The following is a 20,194-nucleotide window of genomic DNA, read 5'->3' as shown; positions in this document are numbered from 1 at the left end:
CTGCAAAGGGCAGAGGGACCCTGGGCTGACATGGGAGGGAGAACAGACACCCATGTCCCAGGAGGAGGAGGACAGAGGTAGAAGGACCTCAAAGAGCCTGTGTGTCAAGAGAAAATGAGCAACAAAACAAAGTGGTTTGACCTCCCCCTACAGAGGAGGTCAGGAGCAGAGGAAAGCCAGGTGCTAGGAATCAGGCTGGGGACACAGTGTCTGTTCTGACCTCACGGCCCCTGGTAGGTCTGTGCAGGTGTCTCTGAAGCCCAGCCGCCTTTCTCCAGCAGCAAGAATCACACTGTCCCTCACCACAGGCACCTGACTCTCCAAGCCTCAGTTTCCTCATCTGTGAATTGGGTACAGATCCAGTACCTCCTATCTCAAAGGGGCAATGAAGTCAAGTATATGTGGCTCTGCCCCCGACCAGGCACATGGTCATGGGTGAGCCACTGCATGTCTCAGAGCCTCGATTTCTCATCTGTAAAGTGGGGATCATGGGAGTATCCTGGCAGTGTCACGGGGTTAATGAGACGGTTACATGAAATAAACACTCGTAAGGCGCTTTAGCAAACCACCGGATGTGCAGTGCACTCTGCATTTTAAAATGATAATGAAGGAGTTCCTGCTGTGGCACAATGAGGTTAGCAATGGGACAGGGGTTCCACCCCCGACCTGGCACAATGACTCAGGGATCCAGCATTGCCACTGCTGCTGCCTGGGCCACAACTACAGCTCGGATCTGATCTCTGGCCCGGGAACTCCATACACCTCGGGGCAGCCAAAAAAATATAATAATAATAAACAAAATGATAATGGGAGTTCCCAGGTGGTCTAGCAGTTAAGGACCCAGTGTTGTCACTACAGCAGCCAAGATTGCTGCTGTGGCCTGGGTTCGAGCCCTGGCCAGGGAAATTCCACATGCCACAGGTGCAGCCAAATTAATAAATAACAAGATGATGATGTGGTGATGATAATAATAACAGCAGCAGCTAATCTCCTATGTCCTCCCAGGTGTCAGGCACTGTTCTGAGACCTTTACATCATTATCCTACAAGGTAGGAACATACCCCCACCTTAAAGATGAGGAATCTGAGGCAGAGAGGTGAAGAACCTTTTTTTTTTTTTTTTTTTTGCTTTTGTTTTTTAGGGCTGCGCCCATTACAGGTCGAATCAGAGCTACAGCTGCCAGCCCACACCACAGCCACAGTCACATGGGATCCAAGTTGCATCTGTGACCTACACCACAGCTCATGGCAACACCAGATCCTTAACCCACCAAGGGAGGCCAGGGATCAAACCTGAGTCCTCATAGATACTAGTCAAATTCATTACCGCTGAGCCACAAAGGAACTCCCAAGAAACGTCTTATTGCTAAGAACAGCACCCATGACTTAGGTGGCAAACAGAATAACCTTAGTGCAGGACTCTAGACCAGAGGCTGGGAAAGGCTAACCACAGCTTAAGGTATTGAAAGAGGCATTTCCCTGGGGACAGGGAGAGACCAGGACTTCCCTGTCACAATCTTTTGTGCAAAGGCCTGGGGATGGGAGACCTAGTGCCTGCAGGGAGTTCCTGGTGCTTCGCAAACAAGAACTGGCACACAGGTTCTGATCTCTTAAGGCCAGTTTCCGTCTCATTGTCCTCCCTTCCCACCTGCCCTCAGGTGCCCACAAGGCTGGTCAAACCAGCTCAGCCGAAGGCCTTGGGAACAGCACTGCTTTACCCTGAGCCCAGGGCTGGGATGGGGCCCTGCTCTGGGGCCAGAGCTGAGGCAAGGCTGCCCCAGTGAGAAGCAGGGGGGGGCTTGCCCACAAGGGGTCCAGGGGCACACACCTGCCGAGGCTTTAACACTTTCTGCTTGCATTGCCTTGATTCCCGTGCCAGGCTGAGCACTCTGTGACCTCAGCCACGTTTCATCACCTCCAAACCCCAATGATGAGCGACCCCAAAGATCCCCATTTTAAAGGCAAAAAAACGAGGTCCAGAGAGGTGAAATGACTAAGCCATTGTCACACAGCTTGTAGAAGAGCTTCCAATCCAGCTCTCACTGCCCTGAGCACTTCCCCACACTCGCTACTTCATTCAAGCTGTATGCTTTTACTTTAAAGAGGGAAAAGAAGGCAGATCTTTGCAGGGCATCAGTTCCCACTCAGCCCCAAGAGGCCCCACTGGAACCCACAAAGAGGGCAAGACAAGTGCCCAGCCCACAAAGGAAGGAAAGACTAAAAAAACCACCACGAAGGAGGGTGGCCGGCACTTCCTCCTACCTCGTGGTGTGGGTTGATTTCCGGTGGCTTTGAGGCTCAGCTCAACTGCAGACTTCTCTCGGCAGGGCGGGCCTTGGGCCTTGGCTGTCCCTGGCCATCCCCAGGGCTCACTGGCCTCCATGCTGGGGGAGGATTCTCAGCCTGGCACCTGCTTTCTGCTGGTCCAGGGCTCTCTCCTCCTTGAGCTGCCTGCCCTGTGCTCAGACTCCTTCCTGCACTTAGTGTTTAGCTTGTGAAGCTAAACAGCAGGGAAACTGGAGCCCCAGGGGGGACCATGAAGGAGGGAGACATCTCACCTAGTATGCATCTTCCCAGGCAATGCCAGCTACTCAAAGTGCAGCACCTGGACCAGCAGCATCAATGGGTGTGTGTGTGTGTGTGTGTGTGTAAGAAATGCAGTCTCAGAGTTCCCTGCTGTGGCGCAGTAGAGTAAGAATCCAACTGCAGTGACTTGGGAGGCACAGGTTCGATCCCCGGCCCAGCACAGTGGGTTAAAGAACTTGGCATTGCCACTGCTTCAGCATAGGTCGCAGCTGCAGCTCAGATTCAATCCTGGGCCCCAGAACTTCCAAATGCCACAGGTGTGGCCATAAAACTTAAAAAAAGAAAAGAAAGAAACTCAGAGTCTTGGCTAGGCCCAGACCTGGTGAATAAGCTGCATCTTGCTGTGATCCCCAGATTCATGTGCAAGTGCACATTTGAGAAGCGCCAAGAACTCCCCACTTGCACCAGGCGGTTCTCCCATCCACAGGCCTTTGCATAAGAGGCTGGCAGTTCGATGACGGACCACCTCACACAAGTCAGAATGGCCATCGTTAGCGAGTCCACATATAACAAATGCTGGAGGGGGTGTGGAGAAAAGGGAACCCTCCTGCACTGTTGGTGGGAATGTAAACTGGTACAACTGCTATGGAAAACAGTATGGAGGTAGCTCAGAAAACTAAACATACAACTACCGCATGACCCAGCCATCCCACTCCTGGACACGTATCTGGATAAAACTTTCCTTGAAAAAGACATGTTCACCCACATGTTCACTGCAGCACTATTCACAATAGCCAAGACATGGAATCAACCCAAATGTCCATCAACAGATGAATGAATTAAGAAGATGCAGTACATATATATAATGGAATACTACTCAGCCATTTAAAAAGACAAACTAATGCCATTTGCAGCAACATGGGCAGAACTAGAGATTCTCATACTAAGTGAAGTAAGCCAGAAAGAAAAAGACAAATACCGTATGATAGCACTTATCTGTGGAATTTAAAATATGGAACAGATGACCCTATCTACAAAACAGAAACAGATCACAGCCAAGGAGAGCAGTCTTGTGGTTCACAGTAGGGAGGGAATGGGATGGATGAGCAATTCTGGGTTTTTGGATACAAACTGTTTCATTTGGAATGGATGGGCAATGGGGCCCACTGTAAAGCACAGGGAACTGTGTATGATTGGTTCACTGCGCTGTACAACAGAAATTGAAGAAACATTGTAAATCAACTGTACTTTAAAAAAAAAAAAAAAAAAGTCTGGCAGGAAAGTCCTGGTCCCCAGGTGAATGCCTCTTTCAAAAGCTGGCACAGCATCAGCAAAGTCACTCCTCCCCAGCACATGCTTTCTACCCTCCTCCTGAGACAGCTCCATGACTTGGTGACATCTGGAGACCTTTTTGGTTGTCACACTGGGAAAAGGTGCTACAGGTAGCCAGTGATGTTACTCAACATTCTATGACATACATGACAGCCCCTGGCCCCCCAACAAGAACTATCCAGCTCCAGGTGTTAGGGGCCAGTGACTCAAACTACCCACCTTGGCCAAGCACCACAATAGCTGCTTGCAGGAGTTCTCTCACAGTAGGAGGCCCGGATAAGGTAGGTGGTGCTGCCCTGAAGACCCACGGGGAGAATTTGGGAGGGGTCAGTAGGAGGAGACAACCAACTTCCCAGGATCCTTTGTGCTGGAATCCGCCTTGGCTGAGAGGTGTGGGCACCACCAGGAAGGACCCTGAGCCAGACCAAGTTCGGGTCAAGCGACTAACTCCATTCCCAAAAACCAGAGGCTGTGAGCCACGGGGCAGAGCTGTTCTCCTGGGTTCCCTCACCCTCCTGCTCTCGGCCCAGGTGCGCCTTCCCAATAAAGTCTTTGTTAGCATGTGTGTCTCCTTGCACAACTCATTTCTGAGTGTTAGACAAGAGCCCACTCTCAGGCCCTGGCAGGCAGGGGTCCCCCTTCCTGCAACACAAGTGCCAAGGGACACCCTGCTCTGGGGAAAGGCATTCTAGAAAGAAGGAACGGTACATGCTAGAGCCCTGAGGCAGGAACAGAGGGCAGTCAGAAGGTCGAAGGGGTGGTGATGGTGCTGGGCGCACTGTGCAGGGATCTGCAGGACCCGCACTGACCAGCAGCTCTGACCTCACATGACTTGGTGAGAGGGAACATTCTGGGCAGAGAGGTGCCATTTTCCTAGGCTCCCCGTATACCCCCAGAAGTGAGAACAAAAGCCGGAGGTCCAGGGGAGGCTGCTGGGATAATCCATCTGAGAGATGATGGTGGCCTGAGTGGGATGAAGGGCCTGGTGGAGGGGAGCTCCCTGTGGGACACATGGTAAATGTGAGAGATCTTTGGGACATCAAGGCGACAGGCAGTGGCTATGTGAGTCTGGAGATGAGAGGAGATGGCCTGGCTAGAGATGCAAATTTGGGAGTTAACGCTCCCGCGGCAAAGCATTTTGAGTCCTTGCCTACAGCCAAGACAGGTCTCTGTGATCTGCACCCCACGCTCCAGTGCTCTCATCACTCAGGCGGAGGAAGCTGGGTCCCACCTCTGCCAGGAGCCCTTTCTGCTACACCAGCCCCTTCTCTCCACTCTGCGTTCAGCCCCAAGGCAGCCACCTCAGAGGGGCCTTTGCCAACCAGCTGGGCCGAGGTCCCTCCCCACAGCAGCCTCAAGGGGTGCGGCCTCCTTCTGCCCTGTTTCCTTCCTTTGTCACCATATGTATGAGCTGGTTTACATACTAGTTACCCCTCTCTCTCTTGCTCACACACACACTCAGAACACACACCTGAACAGAAGATCCACAAGGGGCAGAGGAAGCCTCATTTCTCCTCCAGTGTCCCCAGCACCAGAACCCACCATGGAAGGCCCTTAACACCTGTTTCTGTAAAGCAAGGACAGAGTCAAGTATTAACCCTGCTGGGAAAAGAATTTCTTTTAAAAAAAATGTCTTGTGGAGTTCCCGCTGTGGCACAAGGGGATTGGTGGCATCTTGGGAGCGCTAGGACGCAAGTTCGATCCCCGGCCTGGCACAGTGGGTTAAGGATCTGGCCTTGCTGCAGCTGCAACTTCGGTTGCCACAATGGCTCAGATCTGCTCCCTGGCCCAGGAACTCCATATGCTGCAGGGCAGCCAAAAAAGAAAACAAAAAAGTTGAATGTGCATGCCCACTAGTAAATCTAAGACCATTTAGAAAGCTCCTTGACTTTGAGGGACACCTGGGCATCCTTTCACACCACTGACTCCTTTGTGGCTCTGTGTCTGCCCTCACAGGTGCGCTCACCTAAGCAGGAAGGACAGCCCCTCACACTCGCTGTTTCCTGGGCAGCTCTGATAGGGATGCAGAAGACACAGGTAGTTGTAGAAGTCCTGATAAAGGACCATATTTAAAGAGGAAAACTTAGGGGACATTGGAAGATCACTCTAAGTTAATAAATTACTCAAGAAAACCGGAGTTCCCGTCGTGGCGCAGTGGTTAACGAATCCGACTAGGAACCATGAGGTTGCGGGTTCGGTCCCTGCCCTTGCTCAGTGGGTTAACGATCCGGCGTTGCCGTGAGCTGTGGTGTAGGTTGCAGACGCGGCTCGGATCCCGCGTTGCTGTGGCTCTGGCGTAGGCCGGTGGCTACAGCTCCGATTCAACCCCTAGCCTGGGAACCTCCATATGCCGCGGGAGCGGCCCAAGAAATAGCAACAACAACAACAACAAAAGACAAAAAGACAAAAAAAAAAAAAAAAAAAAAAAAAAAAAAGAAAACCATCAGCACAAGGCAGGCTTGCTTCATTAGTGTAGCCTTGAGAATTGCCTTAGGTCATTGGGTGGGGGATGGGATGAGGCCTGCATTTACTTTCAGACCAAGGGCAAGAGTTTAAGGGCCACCCTTCTGTGGATTTGAATGCACACCTCAGCGGACACCAAGGAGGAGTTAGTACTCCCAGAAAGGAAGAGGCAGTCTTTTCCAACCCGCATTCCCCTTGGATGATAAAAACTGTAGCCCACAGGATCCTAGGGGCAGAGCTTCCGTGTCTGCCCACTTGCATCTCTCACAAGCGTCTTATCTTAATAAATCTATGTCTTGCCTCTCACTTTGTCTCTCGTTGAATTCCTTCTGTGCAGAGACAGGAAGAATCTGAACCTTAATGAGTCCAGACACAGGGTGAGTGATTCTAATTTAAAACCATGGGTTCAAGTCCCAATCTGGGTTTAGGCCGGGTTTAAGTCTTGGCATGTGGGTTCAAGTCCCCAACTGTGTTCTCGATAGGTTCAGGCCATTAATACTGTCAGTTTCAGTTCTACAACCGCGGATTTTTCTTTTTAACTGAATGGGCATCATCCTAGCCGATGCTTTCAAGGAATACATCAAACACACTGGCAGTGAAAGAGCTGCACCAGCAGGGCCGTAATTATTTCACTGTCCTGAGTGTTTCTTTAAAAAAAAAAAAGAAAGAAAATCTTCAGCTATTTGATGGGCTAAAAAGCAAAGTGACTGGATTAAAAAGTGACTTGATTTGGGGGAAAGTGAAGTGATCCCAGTGGTGATTCGGCTAGGGACGGACCCTAACCTTCTTTGCCTCAGTTTCTTGATCTGTAAAATGGGGCAACAGTGTGGACTTCAGAGAGCCCAAGACCATGAGCATGAGCAGTGAGCCTAACCCCTGGCACAGGGTGTCACCCAGCTCATGGCAGCTCCTGACCGCAAGCTAACCTCTCCCTTGATAAAGCAACAGGAGGCTCTGCTGTAGCATGCAAAACAGGCCTGGAGCTGGGATTCACTGACACCCTGGGGTTTGGCTTCGAGAACGCTGCTTGGTGTTTCGTGGGCGCTCCAGAGTGGGCAACAGAGTCCTTTTGCTTTTGGGTAGGTGTGCGGTCACATGCCTCCCAAGAATCACTCCACGTGTGGTGGCTCGATGAACCTAAAAAGATTTCTCTAATGCAGCTCTGTCTAATCAGGCATCCTCCTGGCCTGCATCACGACTTTTGATGGATTCCATCACATCTATTTCTGGGGGTTGGGGAGCCTGACCGAGAGCGCTATCAGCAAGTAAAAGGCTGCCGTTTAAAACACTCACTCCTTAAGGGGCCCCACTCAAGAAAGAAAAAGTGCAAGAAGCGATTATTTTCTTTACTAAAATCAGCATTGCTTAGCAGCCTTATTGGAAGTTTTCCTGTGGAGCGGTGGATTAAGGATCCAATGTTGCAGCAGCTGTGGGGCAAGTCACCTCTGTGGCTGGGTTCGATCCCCAGCCTGGGAACTTCCACATGCCATGGGTGCAGAAAATAAAAATAGTGGAAGGTGTTTATTTATGGAAGGTGTTCCCTGCTAGAAGAAAAGTTTTTGAGGACAGAAGTCTCTGCATGGTAGGTGCTCAATAAATGAGCCAGAGGAACATTTTTTCTCCAAGAATTTTTCACCAAGAGGCCTCAGAACTCAGTGCTCTGTGATCAGGCTGGATTCAGGTTTGGGGGTCCTCTTAAAAGATGCAGCACCAGGAATGTTCTTAAAAATCAGGTGCTGGGCCTTCGAGGGAATCCACACAGCCTGAGGCCCTGACACACTGGCCTTGAAAGCCTTAGACAGACTCACCCTGGATGCTTCCATGATTTTCAACAAAAGAGGGGATCTGACCAAACACAGCTAGAGAGTGGTGAGTTACAATTTAAATCAATTTTGGCAGTTTTCAGCTTGTGGGGTGTTTTTAAAAGCTATCTTCAATGTATTAAAATCACAAATTCAGAAAGCCAATTCTTTTTTTTTTTTTTTTTTGTCTTTTTTTTAGCTATTTCTTGGGCCACTCCAGCGGCATATGGAGGTTCCCAGGCTAGGGGTCGAATCGGAGCTGTAGCCCCCGGCCTACGCCAGAGCCACAGCAACGCGGGATCCCAACCACGTCTGCAACCTACACCACAGCTCAAGGCAACACCAGATCCTTAACCCACTGAGCAAGGGCAGGGACCGAACCCGCAACCTCATGGTTCCTAGTCGGATTCGTTAACCACTGCGCCACGATGGGAACTCCCAGAAAGCCAATTCTTCATTACACTTAAAAGCAACTTAGAAATCTTACTAGTGTGTGCATAAAGATTGCAAATATGAAAGGTCACTTAAGGGGTCTTTTACACTGGAGGTATTAAAAAGTGCCCTCTCCTCCCTCCCCTACTGCCTGGTACCCCAGTAAGCTCTCAGGCACTTTCACTCTCTAAGACTGAGGTGCTGGGGGCCTCGCTAAGGGGACCCCAGGCCACAGTGTTCACAAATCTTGGCACTAAAAAAACAAGGCTCTTTTCCATACTCTGAAACCCCAGCAAGGCCCAGGGCCTCCTGGACAGTCCCCTGATCCCCAGGGATCAGAGAGGTTGAAGGCCCAACCTGGGGTCACACAGGAAACCCTTGGCAGAGTAGGGAACCCGATCCCAGGCCAGGGCCGCTTGTCTCTTCAGCCTGGGGAGGCTGTGCAGGAAAGCCTAGGAGGACTGGAAAAGCTGCCCCACACCCTTCTCCAGGCCTGGAGGGTGGATTAGGATTAGGCAAAGCAGTCGGGAGACTGGGAGGAGGCCCTTCCTGCAAGCCTGTTTGCATAAGCCCTGCGGTCAGTCATGCGGTGTCACCTCCTTCCTACAGGCCAGACTGGCCCGTCACTACGTGTCTGGCTGACATTACCCGCCCAGCAGGCTGCAAGACCCGCAGCAGGGGCTGTGGTGTTGGCATTATATGTCCCCCCCCCCACTCCAAAATGTTAAAAGCGGAGGGTCCTCAGATGGCAGAGCGGGGAGACCGAGGTCCTTACGGGACACTCGCAAGTCAAAGCCACGACCCCAGCTTCGGTACAGAGGGGTCTCAGCACCAGGATCAAGTCCTAGCTCCTCCACCGAGGAGCTGTAGGACCAGGGGCCAGGTACACGGCCTCTCTGAGCTTCACTTTCCCCTGCGTCAAATGGGGAGAACAGGTGTTCCTACCACTATTTATGGGCTGGATAAGGCAGAAGTGGCAGGCTCCGGCTGTGCAGCACGAAACATGCTGAAATAATAACAGCTTTTATCTGTGAACAGTCCCTACCTGCCAGGCCCCCAGATAAATTTTCTTATCAGGCACATGTAAACCCTACCAGGGAAGTACTATTAATAACAACAGGTCTCACCTCTACCATGCTTTACGGACTACAGAGAACTCCTCTAATCAAAATACTCACTTATTGGTTCCTCACTTCTATGCTCTCTCATTCATCCATTCAACCAGCTCCTCCCAGAGCATCCACCCCTCTTACAAGCCCTGGACTCAGCCCGAGAGCCAGGGGACAAGAGCCAGTTCCTGTTCCCCAAGGGGCCGACAGACTGTTAGGGGCGGTGGGTGGAAGGGGGCAGTTACAAGTCTGTGCTGTAAATGCTGGGATGGGCCTCTGCCAGGAGGGACTGTGGGGGCACAGAGTGTGGGAGGGTATCTTGGAGGAGGTGGCATCCTCACTGAGACCTCGGCAGAGCAAAAGCCAGCATTTGAAGACCCTGGTGGACCCCAGCTAAAGAGCATGGATATGACCTTGAGGGTACTGAGAAGCCCCCAAGGGCTGCGGAGCAGGGGCTGCTCACTGGGTCCAGTAGACATACTCAGGGCTTGCTTGACAGCAGGGGTGGAGAGGGCAATGAATACGGCAGTCCTAGGGTGGGTTGCAAGAGACGGGTAAGCAGGATCCAGAATGGCAGCCAGAGCCACCACCTCAAACGGTCTCAATCCTGGCTTGACCTACAAGACTAGGGGAGTAGGAGGCACAAGGACCGCTCAGCATCTGCAGGGGGGGTACAGCCTCCACCTATCCAAGCCCGGAGGGCATACTGGGCACCATCCCCCGGTGCCAGGCAAAGCCAACCTGACCAAGACAGCCATGCTGGTTAGAAATCAGAGTCCCAGGCCTCACTCCATCCTGTGAATCAACACCTGCATTTTAGCAAGATTCCTGGGTGATTTGCATGCATGTTCATGCCAGAAAGGAACCAGTATAGAGCGCCACGTTTCAGTACATCCTTGCAGAGGCCCCTGAGGGGCCGCTGAGCAACACTGCCAGGGCTCAGATGCTGGAATCTCAAAGTGGGAGGGGCCTCCACCAGCACCACAGACTCTTACTCACACAGCATATGCGCTCCCCACCTCCACTCCAGCCCTCAGACCAGATGGCCCCTGCTTGGGCATCTCAAGGTGGTCCTCATGACCTCACCAATGCTGGAATAAAGACAGTCCTGTCTGCCAAATGCCAAGGAGCCCAGCTTATCACAGAGGCATCTGCTCATCTTTCGTGTTGAATCAAATCCCACATGACCACACTCACTTTGCAGAGGAGGAGATAAGCCCAGAGAAACAGAGCAACTAATCCAAAGTCACCAGCTAGGGATACAGAGGAATCAAATATGATTTGTTTTCCAAGTCTGGGTTTTTGCCTCTGCCTCCCTCAAGTCTGAAAAGTAAATACCTGGAATTTGAGCCTGAGGCCTCTCATCAAGCCGGACTGCAGACCTGAAACAATGAGAAGCCAAGGCAGCTTGTGATTGGGCTGGGGGCACAGCTTGCTGGAAAATTATCTTAAGAAAGGTGGCCTTGCCTTCACATACCTCCACCGTGAGCTGCATGGTGGTCCCGTCCACCAGCACAGGTATGGCCCACCTGGCACAGGGTACTTGTTCATGAACTTCTAAAGGGATGAAGGATGCCCTGGACAGGACCATATTCCAAAATCCAGGTGCATATGCGTCACCTCCCTAGAGACCTGCCCGGCTCAGGTCTTACCACCTGTACCCACTCCTCAGCCCCTGGTCCTAGGAAGCCCACCTGGCCCTGGGTAATCACTCATCCTCCTCCCTTGCCCTTGGCAGATGACCCAGTCCCCACTCACTCCCAGCTCTGAGGAAGAGCAGTTGGCATTTCCAAGTCCTGACCATGGTGACTGGCTCAGGCCTGGGCATGTGACCCATCAGAACCAATGAGAAGCCAGGACACCTTTGGCTGGGCTCGTCACTGGGTTGAGTGAGTGAGGTGTGTAGAATTCAAGAAGTCGGTCTTAACTGAATTTACTTCTGCCTTGGATATAATCAAATTGAGACCAGAGACCACCAGAATTTTGAGACCACCAGACTCCGAGTTCTGTAAATAGATGCTCTCAGCATACAACACACTGGATTATTAACATGCTTTTGTTTGGACAAAGACGAGAAAAAGTGGATAGTATTTACATGTGACTTTCCATAAAAATCTAGGTCAAATTTAAGTCTTTTTACTAAGAAAAGGGATGTTTTCCAAGACTATTAAAAGGTTTATTTTAAAGTTCTAAGACATAACCTTGAGACTCTGCATGCCTATTTTAGGAAACTACATCTGTTAGAAAGTTTGTGGTGGAACAGTATTCATTTTACATTGGAAACTACTTGCTTTAACTTGAAACTTTCTCACCAACTTTGTGATCAAGTCATTGACTAGGCCTCTCACCAACCTCATTCTCAATAATGTAACCACCACCTAAGACTGAACACACATTCCTGGAAGAAGGTACACAGTCCGAGGCGTTCCTCCTCATAAAAAAAGTAACCCACCTGGAATGTAAACTGGTGTAACCATTATGGGAAAAAGAATGGAGGTTCCTCAGAAAACTAAAAATAGAGTGGCCATATGATCCAGCAATCCCACTACTGGGCGTATACCCAGATAAAACTATAATTTGGAATAGACACATGCACCCTATGTTCATAGCAGCACTATTTACAGTAGTCAAAACACAGAAGCAACTTAACTGTCCACTGACAGACAAATGGATTAAGAAGATCTGGCACATATATACAGTGGAATACTATTCAGCCATGAAAAAGAATGAAATAATGCCATTCGCAGAAACATGGATTGACCTAGAGGTTATCATACTAAGTGAAGTAAGTCAGAAAAAGAAAGACAAATGCCATATGATATCACTCATATCACTTCATATGAATCTAAAATATGACACAAATCAAGAGTTCCTGCTCTGGCGCAGTGGATTAAGAATCCAACTGCAGGGGCTTGGGTTGCTACAGAGGCACAGGTTCAATCCTCAGCCTGGCGCAGTGGTTAAAGGATCTGGTATTGCCACAGCTGAGGCCTAGGTCACAGCTGCGGCTCGGACTCAGTCCCTGGCCTGGGAACTGCCATAAGCTGCAGGTGCAGCCATTAAAAACAATAATAAAATAAGACAAAAAAATCAATATATCTATTATATCTATGAAACAAAAACAAGACTCACAGATATAGAGAACAGACTTGTGGTTTCCAAGAGGGAAGTAGGGGTGGGGGAAAGAAGAACTGCAAGTCTGGGATTAGCAGAAGCAAACTGCTATATATAGAATGGATAAACAACAAGGTTCTACTGCAGAGCATGGGAACTAGATTCTCTATCCTGTGGTAAGCCATAGTGGAAAAGAATATGAAAAAACCGCACATATATATAGAGTCAATGCATACACACACACACACACACATGTATATGTGCGTTTTTTTATATTCTTTTCTGTATTCATTTCTGCTGTGATTCCTATATATATGATATATATATTCTGTGCATATATATATATATATGATATATATAGGAATCACAGCAGAAATGAACACAACCTTGTAAGTCAAGCATACTTCAATATGATTTTTAAAACTACTTTAAAAAAAACTAACCCACCCAGCTTCTAAGAGATTCACATTAAACACCCAATGTAAAGTGGTGATTTTCCTTGGCAGAATCTGAGGCTGCCGCCCATCAGCTTACCAGGGGCTGGAATTACCAACCTGTGGAAGCAGAGTCAAGGGACAGGTCCTCATGACAGCATCCAAAGCCCCTGAAATGAGCTGCACCACAACTGATTCACCTCTGGGTGCCTGGCCCTGGGCATGATCCTGGCACTCAGCTGGTCTGCCCTATGTGTCTGGTACAGAGAGGGCAGGGGAAGGTGACGGTGGCTGACCAGCTCTTCGTCCCACACCCAACCCCCACCATCTTCACTCCAGTTATAATTTTCTGATCCCAGTAGAAAAAGAAGGGGTTCTTTCCCTCCCAGCTGAGAACATCTCATCTAGAAGGGACCCAAAGCACTAAGATGATGACAGGTTTGTCTCAGGAAACAGGGCAACCCAGGGGCTGTAGCAGAGCCAGCCAGCACTCTCAGGAAGAGACCAATGGAAAGGGACATCCCCAAGGGCCATGGTCCCACCCAGCACGCAAACCCAGCTGCCCAACTTACCGAATGGTGGGTTGGTCTCCACTCAGCTGCTTAAACCTCCGGTGGAGCTGCTCGATCTGGTCTGATGAGACTGAGGAGGAGGAGAGAAAGAAAAGTGAGAAAGGCATCCCTGACCTTTGACCTGGAGCTATAGGAGGGAGGCTGGAGCCACACCCCCATCCCCTAGATCGTTCATTCTCATACCTGCACCCACTGAGGCAAAACCAAGTGAGTGCTGCACATGCAGAAACAAAGAAAGGGTTTGCCATCTTCCTGGCAGTGCAGCTCTGCGGTTACCAGTTCTGCTCCCTCCACAATAAGACAGTTTCTACTAACAACGGCTCCCAGGACAGGACAAACGTGAACCAGGTCACCCCCTCCTTCCTCACTCCATTCAAGAGATGGCATCTGCTTGTCTGTCTTCCCTCCCACTCCTGAAGATGGGCGTTCTCCCTGCTGAGAAAGGGGCTTCCTGTAGTCACTATTGAGACAAAGGAGGCGGGAGAGGAAAGTGGCTCGGGCAGGTGCCTGGAGCAATTTGGGATACCTACAGTGAGAAATGTGCCAAGAGTCAGGTAAAGCATGGGCCGTGGAGGGAAAAGAAATAGAATCGTGATCCTTGCTACTATGGGCAGTGTAACTGAATATTCAGTTGTGTCAATTGTGTCATTGTTTTCCTTCCAGTTGTATAGAGATACTGGGGACATATAGCACTGGGTAAGTGTGAGATGTGCCAGTAACTATCTGACTTATGGACACGGTGAAATGATGACCACAGTGAGTTTAGCGACCGTCTATCATCTCATCTGCACAATTAAATAGAGGAGTTCCGGAGTTCCCGTCGTGGCGCAGTGGTTAACGAATCCGACTAGGAACCATGAGGTTGCGGGTTCGATCCCTGCCCTTGCTCAGTGGGTTAACGATCCGGCGTTGCCGTGAGCTGTGGTGTAGGTTGCAGACGCGGCTCGGATCCCGCGTTGCTGTGGCTCTGGCGTAGGCCGGTGACTACAGCTCCAATTCAACCCCTAGCCTGGGAACCTCCATATGCCGCGGGAGCGGCCCAAGAAATAGCAACAATAACAACAACAACAAAAAAAAGACAAAAAGACAAAAATAAATAAATAAATAAATAGAGGAGTTCCTGTTGTGGCTCGGCGGGTTAAGAACCTGACATAGTGACGATGAGGATGTGGGTGTGATCACTGGCCTCGCTCAGTGGGTTAAGGATCTGGTGTAGCCGTGGGCTGTGGTGTAGGTCACAGATGCAGCTCGGATCTGGCATTGCCTTGGCTGTGGTGTAGGCTGGCAGCTGTAGCTCTGATTCAACCCCTAGCCTGGGAACATCCATACGCCGTGAGTGTGGACATAAAAAGAAGACAAAAATTGAAATAATGAAATAAGTAAAATTGGTTCATTTAAAAAATTAAATAAAAAATGATTTTTTTTCCTTGTGATGAGAACTGTTAGGATTTATTCTCTTAACTTTTATGTCTTACATATAGCAGTTTTCATTAAACTTATCATGTTGTGCATTATATCCCTGGTATTTATTTCTCTTATATCTGGAAGATTCTACCTTTTGAATGCCTGCATCCAATTCCTCCTAACCACGCCCCCCCGGCCCCATGGTTTCAGCAAACCTAAGTATACAGGAGGTGTTCCAGGTGGGCCGTGATTCTTCCACAGCTGAGACTGGACCTGGTGGGTTCCAGGCTACAGAAGGGTTCCACCCACACGCCAGCGCTTATTTTGTGAAGTGCGCACTATTAAACACTTATGTGTACCTTCTCGCTTCCTCCTCAAAACAACCCTGTGAGTAGATACTTTCCCTCTCTGCTTGTTTTATTTATTTATTTATTTTCTTTTTTAGGGCTGCACCGACAGCATATGGAGGTTCCCAGGCTAGGGTTCTAATCGGAACTGTATCCACTGGCCTACGCCAGAGACACAGCAACGCGGGATCCGAGCCACATCTGCAACCTACACCACAGCTCAAGGCAACACTGAATCCTTAACCCACTGAGCAAGGCCATGGATGGAACCTGGGTCCTCATGGATGCTAATCGGATTTGTTTTGTTTTTGTCTTTTCTTGGGCCGCTCCCGCGGCATATGGTGGTTCTCAGGCTAGGGGTCGAATCGGAGCTGTAGCCGCCGGCCTACGCCAGAGCCACAGCAACGCGGGATCCGAGCCGCGTCTGCAACCTACACCACAGCTCACGGCAACGCCGGATCGTTAACCCACTGAGCAAGGGCAGGGATCGAACCCAAAACCTCATGGTTCCTAGTCGGATTCGTTAACCACTGTGCCACGACGGGAACTCCCCCAGCCCATTTTAAATTTCGAAAAGTGTAGCCCAGCAGGTGCTATGATCATACAGCTGATGAGTGGGAGAGCTGGGGTTCAACCCCCAAGTCTCCCCAACTCCAAAGCCTGCCCTTAACGTCTACACAGCATTGCCTCTTTGTCCAGAATATCCTGGTGTTCCAGGCCCTTAGGTCTAGTGCCTGAGGACTATACACAGTGCAGGCAAACTTTCCCAAACTGCTGGGCTGGGGGAGGGCTCTCTCCCCACCACACTCTCAGCATTTCCCACCCCTGAAGCATCTTCAAGAAAGTGCAACTCAGAATTCTCAAGCCTCTCCAGAAGTTGTTGTTGGCTAGAAAATAATCATTATAAAGACCAACTCCTCTGGAAGGCTTGCTATGCCCTGTGGGATGGCGGGGGGATGGAGGCAACAGGACATCTCCACACATTGGCTCATCTGTCTCCTTTCTTTCTTTTTTCTTTTTTGGCTGCACCTGCAGCATATGGAAGTTCCTGGGCCAGGGATTGAACCTGTGCCACAGCAGCAAACCCAAGCTGCTCAGTGACAACTTGGGATCCCTACTCACCAAGCCACAAGGGAACTCCTAGCTCATCTGTTTCTCAAGACCCCCTGGGAGGAAGCTGCATCCTCATGTTACAGACAAAGAAACTGACACTCAGAAAAGTCAGGTCACCCCTGGGGACAATTACCACCTTTCTGGGGGGAAATACAGCCATTTACATCACATGTGGGGTTTTGTTGTTGTTGTTGTTTTGTCTTTTTGCCTTTTCTGGGGCCGCTCCCGTGGCACGTGGAGGTTCCCAGGCTGGGGTCGAATCGGAGCTGTAGCCACCGGCCTACACCAGAGCCACAGCAACGCAGGATCCGAGCCATGTCTGCGACCTAACCACAGCTCACGGCAACGCAGGATCCTTAACTCACTGAGCAAGGCCAGGGATCGAACCCCCGCAACCTCATGGTTCCTAGTCGGATTTGCTAACCACTGCGCCATGACGGGAACTCCAACATCACATGTATTTTAGCAAGGACGTTCACATCCTCCACGGTCTGGCCATTCTCCTTAGATAGGTACCCAACAGAAATGCACACTTGTACTCATCAGAGGGTGTGCAGGAGGATTGCATGGCAGTGCAATCTGAAGAACCCTGAACTGGAAATCACTCAAATGCACTGCAATGGCAGAATGGACAGTGTGGTATGGTCAAAAAACGGAAGAGTATACAGCAGTGACAAGGAACAAATAATAGCTACAAGAACTTGGCTGAGTTTCAAAACCTAATAACAAGCAGAAGAAGTCAGTTATGAAAGGGCACATACTTTATAATTTCATTGACATAAAAACGGGCAAAACTCATCTGTAGTGTTACAAGTCAGGGTTGAAAGGCAACCTACTGTCTGATTCTGGAAGTGGCAAAATTACTGAGACAGTAACAAGATCAGTGGTTACTGGTGGAGGGATGAGTTGGCAGAGCACAGAGGATTTTCAGGGCAATGAAACTGCTCTGTGTAATATTATAATGATGGAGATATGTTATGCATTTGTCCAAACCCACAGAATGGAAGACACCGAGAGAGAACCGAAATGGAAACCATGGACTCTGGGTGATGATGAGTCAGTGTAGCTCCATCATTTGCAACAAACATCCCACTCTGGTGGAGGAGGTTGATATCCGGGGAGGCAGTACATGGGGCAGGGGCGGGAGTACACAAGCAAACTCTGTATCTTCCCCTGAATTTTGTTGTTAACCTGAAAAGGTTCATAACAGCGAGGTCTTAAATTTTTTTTTTTTTTTGTCTTTTGTCTTTTTGTCTTTTGTTGTTGTTGTTGCTGCTATTTCTTGGGCCACTCCTGCGGCATATGGAGGTTCCCAGGCTAGGGGTTGAATCGGAGCTGTAGCCGCCGGCCTACGCCAGAGCCACAGCAACGCGGGATCCGAGCCGCGTCTGCAATCTATACCACAGCTCACGGCAACGCCAGATCGTTAACCCACTGAGCAAGGGCAGGGACCAAACCCGCAACCTCATGGTTCCTAGTCGGATTCGTTAACCACTGCGCCACGACGGGAACTCCTTAATTTTTTTTTTTTTTTTTTTTAAGTGAGGATAGCAATTACCTTTGATGGAGCAGTGATGTGAATGGGGCATGAGAGGGTTTCTGGAGACTGGAAATGTTTGATTTCTTGACCCAGCTTCAGGTCTACATAGATGCATTATCAGAAAGTTTTTGGAACTGTCTGCTTCTGGGTGATGCACTTTCTATGTGATACTGCAATAAAACACTCACTTGAGAGCTCAGTAATTGTACTTAAGTGGGGATTTCTCCTGAAAGGATAAGGCCAAGGAATACCAAGAGATGAGCAGAGAAGTGTGTTCACTGTTCTAATAGCTTAAAAACTGAACTCAAATTCAGTGCCCACCAAAAGCAGATTGGTTAAACACTTTATGGTTTGTTAAGCCATTTTTAAATTTTTTTTCTTTTTTCTTTTTAGGGCTGCACTTGTGGCATATGGAAGTTCCCAGGCTATGGGTCAAATTGGAGCTGCAGCTGGAGCTTGCGGCACAGCCACAGCAACACAGGATCCAAGCTGCATCTGCGAACTGTGCCACAGCTTGTGGCAACGCTGGATCCTTAACCCACTGAGCAAGGCCAGGGATTGAACCCACATCCTCATGGATACTAATTGGGTTCTTAACCCACTGAGCCACAACAGGAACTCCAAGACAGTTTTTTTTTAAAAAGGACACTACCTTTAAAAGTGACAGTTGTGTATTTACTGTGAACATACATTCCAACATAATGTTGTCTAAAAACAGCCTGTTATGAAAACAGCATGACCCCATATTGGGGAAAACATCTATGTGTATACAAATGTATACAAGTAATGAAAGAAAATCAACGTGTTTTCCTAAAATAATAGTAGCAATTATCTCTCAATGATGGAATTAAAGACTGTTTGTTTTGCTTTGATTCATCTATATTTTCCAAATCTTCTCTAATATACAATGTATACTTATTAGTCATGTAATGAATATTTTAAGCACACAATATGGTCCCATAGGGGACAGCCGAGGCAGCTCAAAAATATTGTTACCTGTGAATCATTCATTGGCAAGTACCTGGACACATGTGTGCTTATTTAATCTCTGCCATGAACCTATGGCTGACAGACCATTTCTGTTTTACAGAAGAGTTCACTGAGGCTCTGAAGGCATCAGTAACTTGCTCAAGGTCACTAAACATAAAAGAGGCAAACCCAGGTTTTGAACTTGTCAGTCAGAACCTGTGTGGTTTCCTTTTTTTAAAACTGATACTCCATAATGTCCCTTTTGGAGTGATCAGATTAGACTGGCCAATTAGAGTTGCCAGCTTTAACCCACAGATCAAAACAAAACAAAAACACCACTGAAACCATTTTTAACAAGGATAGACCTAGAGATTATCATAGAGATTATCCTAAGTCAGACGGAGAAAGACGAATGTCATATGATATTACTTGTATATGGAACCTTAAAAAATGATGCAAATGAACTTACTTACCAAACAGAAACAGAGTCACAGACATAAAAAACAAACGTATGGTAACCAAAGGGGAACAGGAGAGGGAGGGATTAAAATATACATAACTACTAAATTTAAGCAGATAAGCAACAAGAACCTACTGGATAGGACAGGGAACTATACCAACATCTTATAATAACCTATAATGGGAAGGAACCTAAAAAAGTCTCTCTCTCTCTCTCTCTCTCTCTCTCTATATATATATATATATATATATATACACACACACATACACAAGTGAACCACTTTGCTGTATGCCTGAAACTAACACATCATAAATCTACATTTCAATAAAAGTTTTGGTTTTTGGTGGGTTTTGTTGTTGTTGTTGTTGTTTTCTTTTTAGGGCCACACCCACAGCATATGGAAGTTCCCACGCTAGGGATCCAATCAGAGCTTCAGCTGCCGGCCTACACCACAGCCGCAGCAACGCCAGATCTGCAACCTACACCACAGCTCACGGCAACACTGGATCCTTAACCCACTGAGCAAGGCCAGGGATTGAACCCACAACCTCATGGTTCCTAGTCGGATTCATTTCCAC

General features: G+C 48.9%; 1 protein-coding gene across 8 annotated transcripts in view; it reads right to left on the bottom strand.

The window, feature by feature from the left end:
• TESC (tescalcin) overlaps nucleotides 1-20,194 on the bottom strand; it is a 56,483-nt gene that overhangs the window by 19,912 nt on the left and 16,377 nt on the right. For 6 of the 8 annotated variants that reach the window (XR_014826168.1, XM_021073708.2, XM_084994219.1 and 3 more), the window contains exon 2: nucleotides 13,784-13,853. Coding sequence is in view for 7 of the 8 variants with exons in the window: in XM_021073708.2 (XP_020929367.1) it covers nucleotides 13,784-13,853 (70 nt within the window). In the remaining variant the exon portion in view is untranslated. Of the gene's footprint in view, nucleotides 1-5,328; nucleotides 5,425-13,783; nucleotides 13,854-20,194 lie in introns of all 8 variants that reach the window. The other 2 variants (XM_084994220.1, XM_084994223.1) reach the window with 1 other exon arrangement.

This window comes from Sus scrofa, chromosome 14 (genome assembly GCF_054392235.1).
Source record: "Sus scrofa isolate SSC_HxYL_T2T_F1_AM1 chromosome 14, Sscrofa_HxYL_maternal_Yorkshire_Landrace_v2.0, whole genome shotgun sequence".
Taxonomy (NCBI): Eukaryota; Metazoa; Chordata; class Mammalia; order Artiodactyla; family Suidae; genus Sus; species Sus scrofa.
Note: the sequence above shows the minus strand (reverse complement) of the source record. Positions and strands in the feature narration are given on the sequence as shown.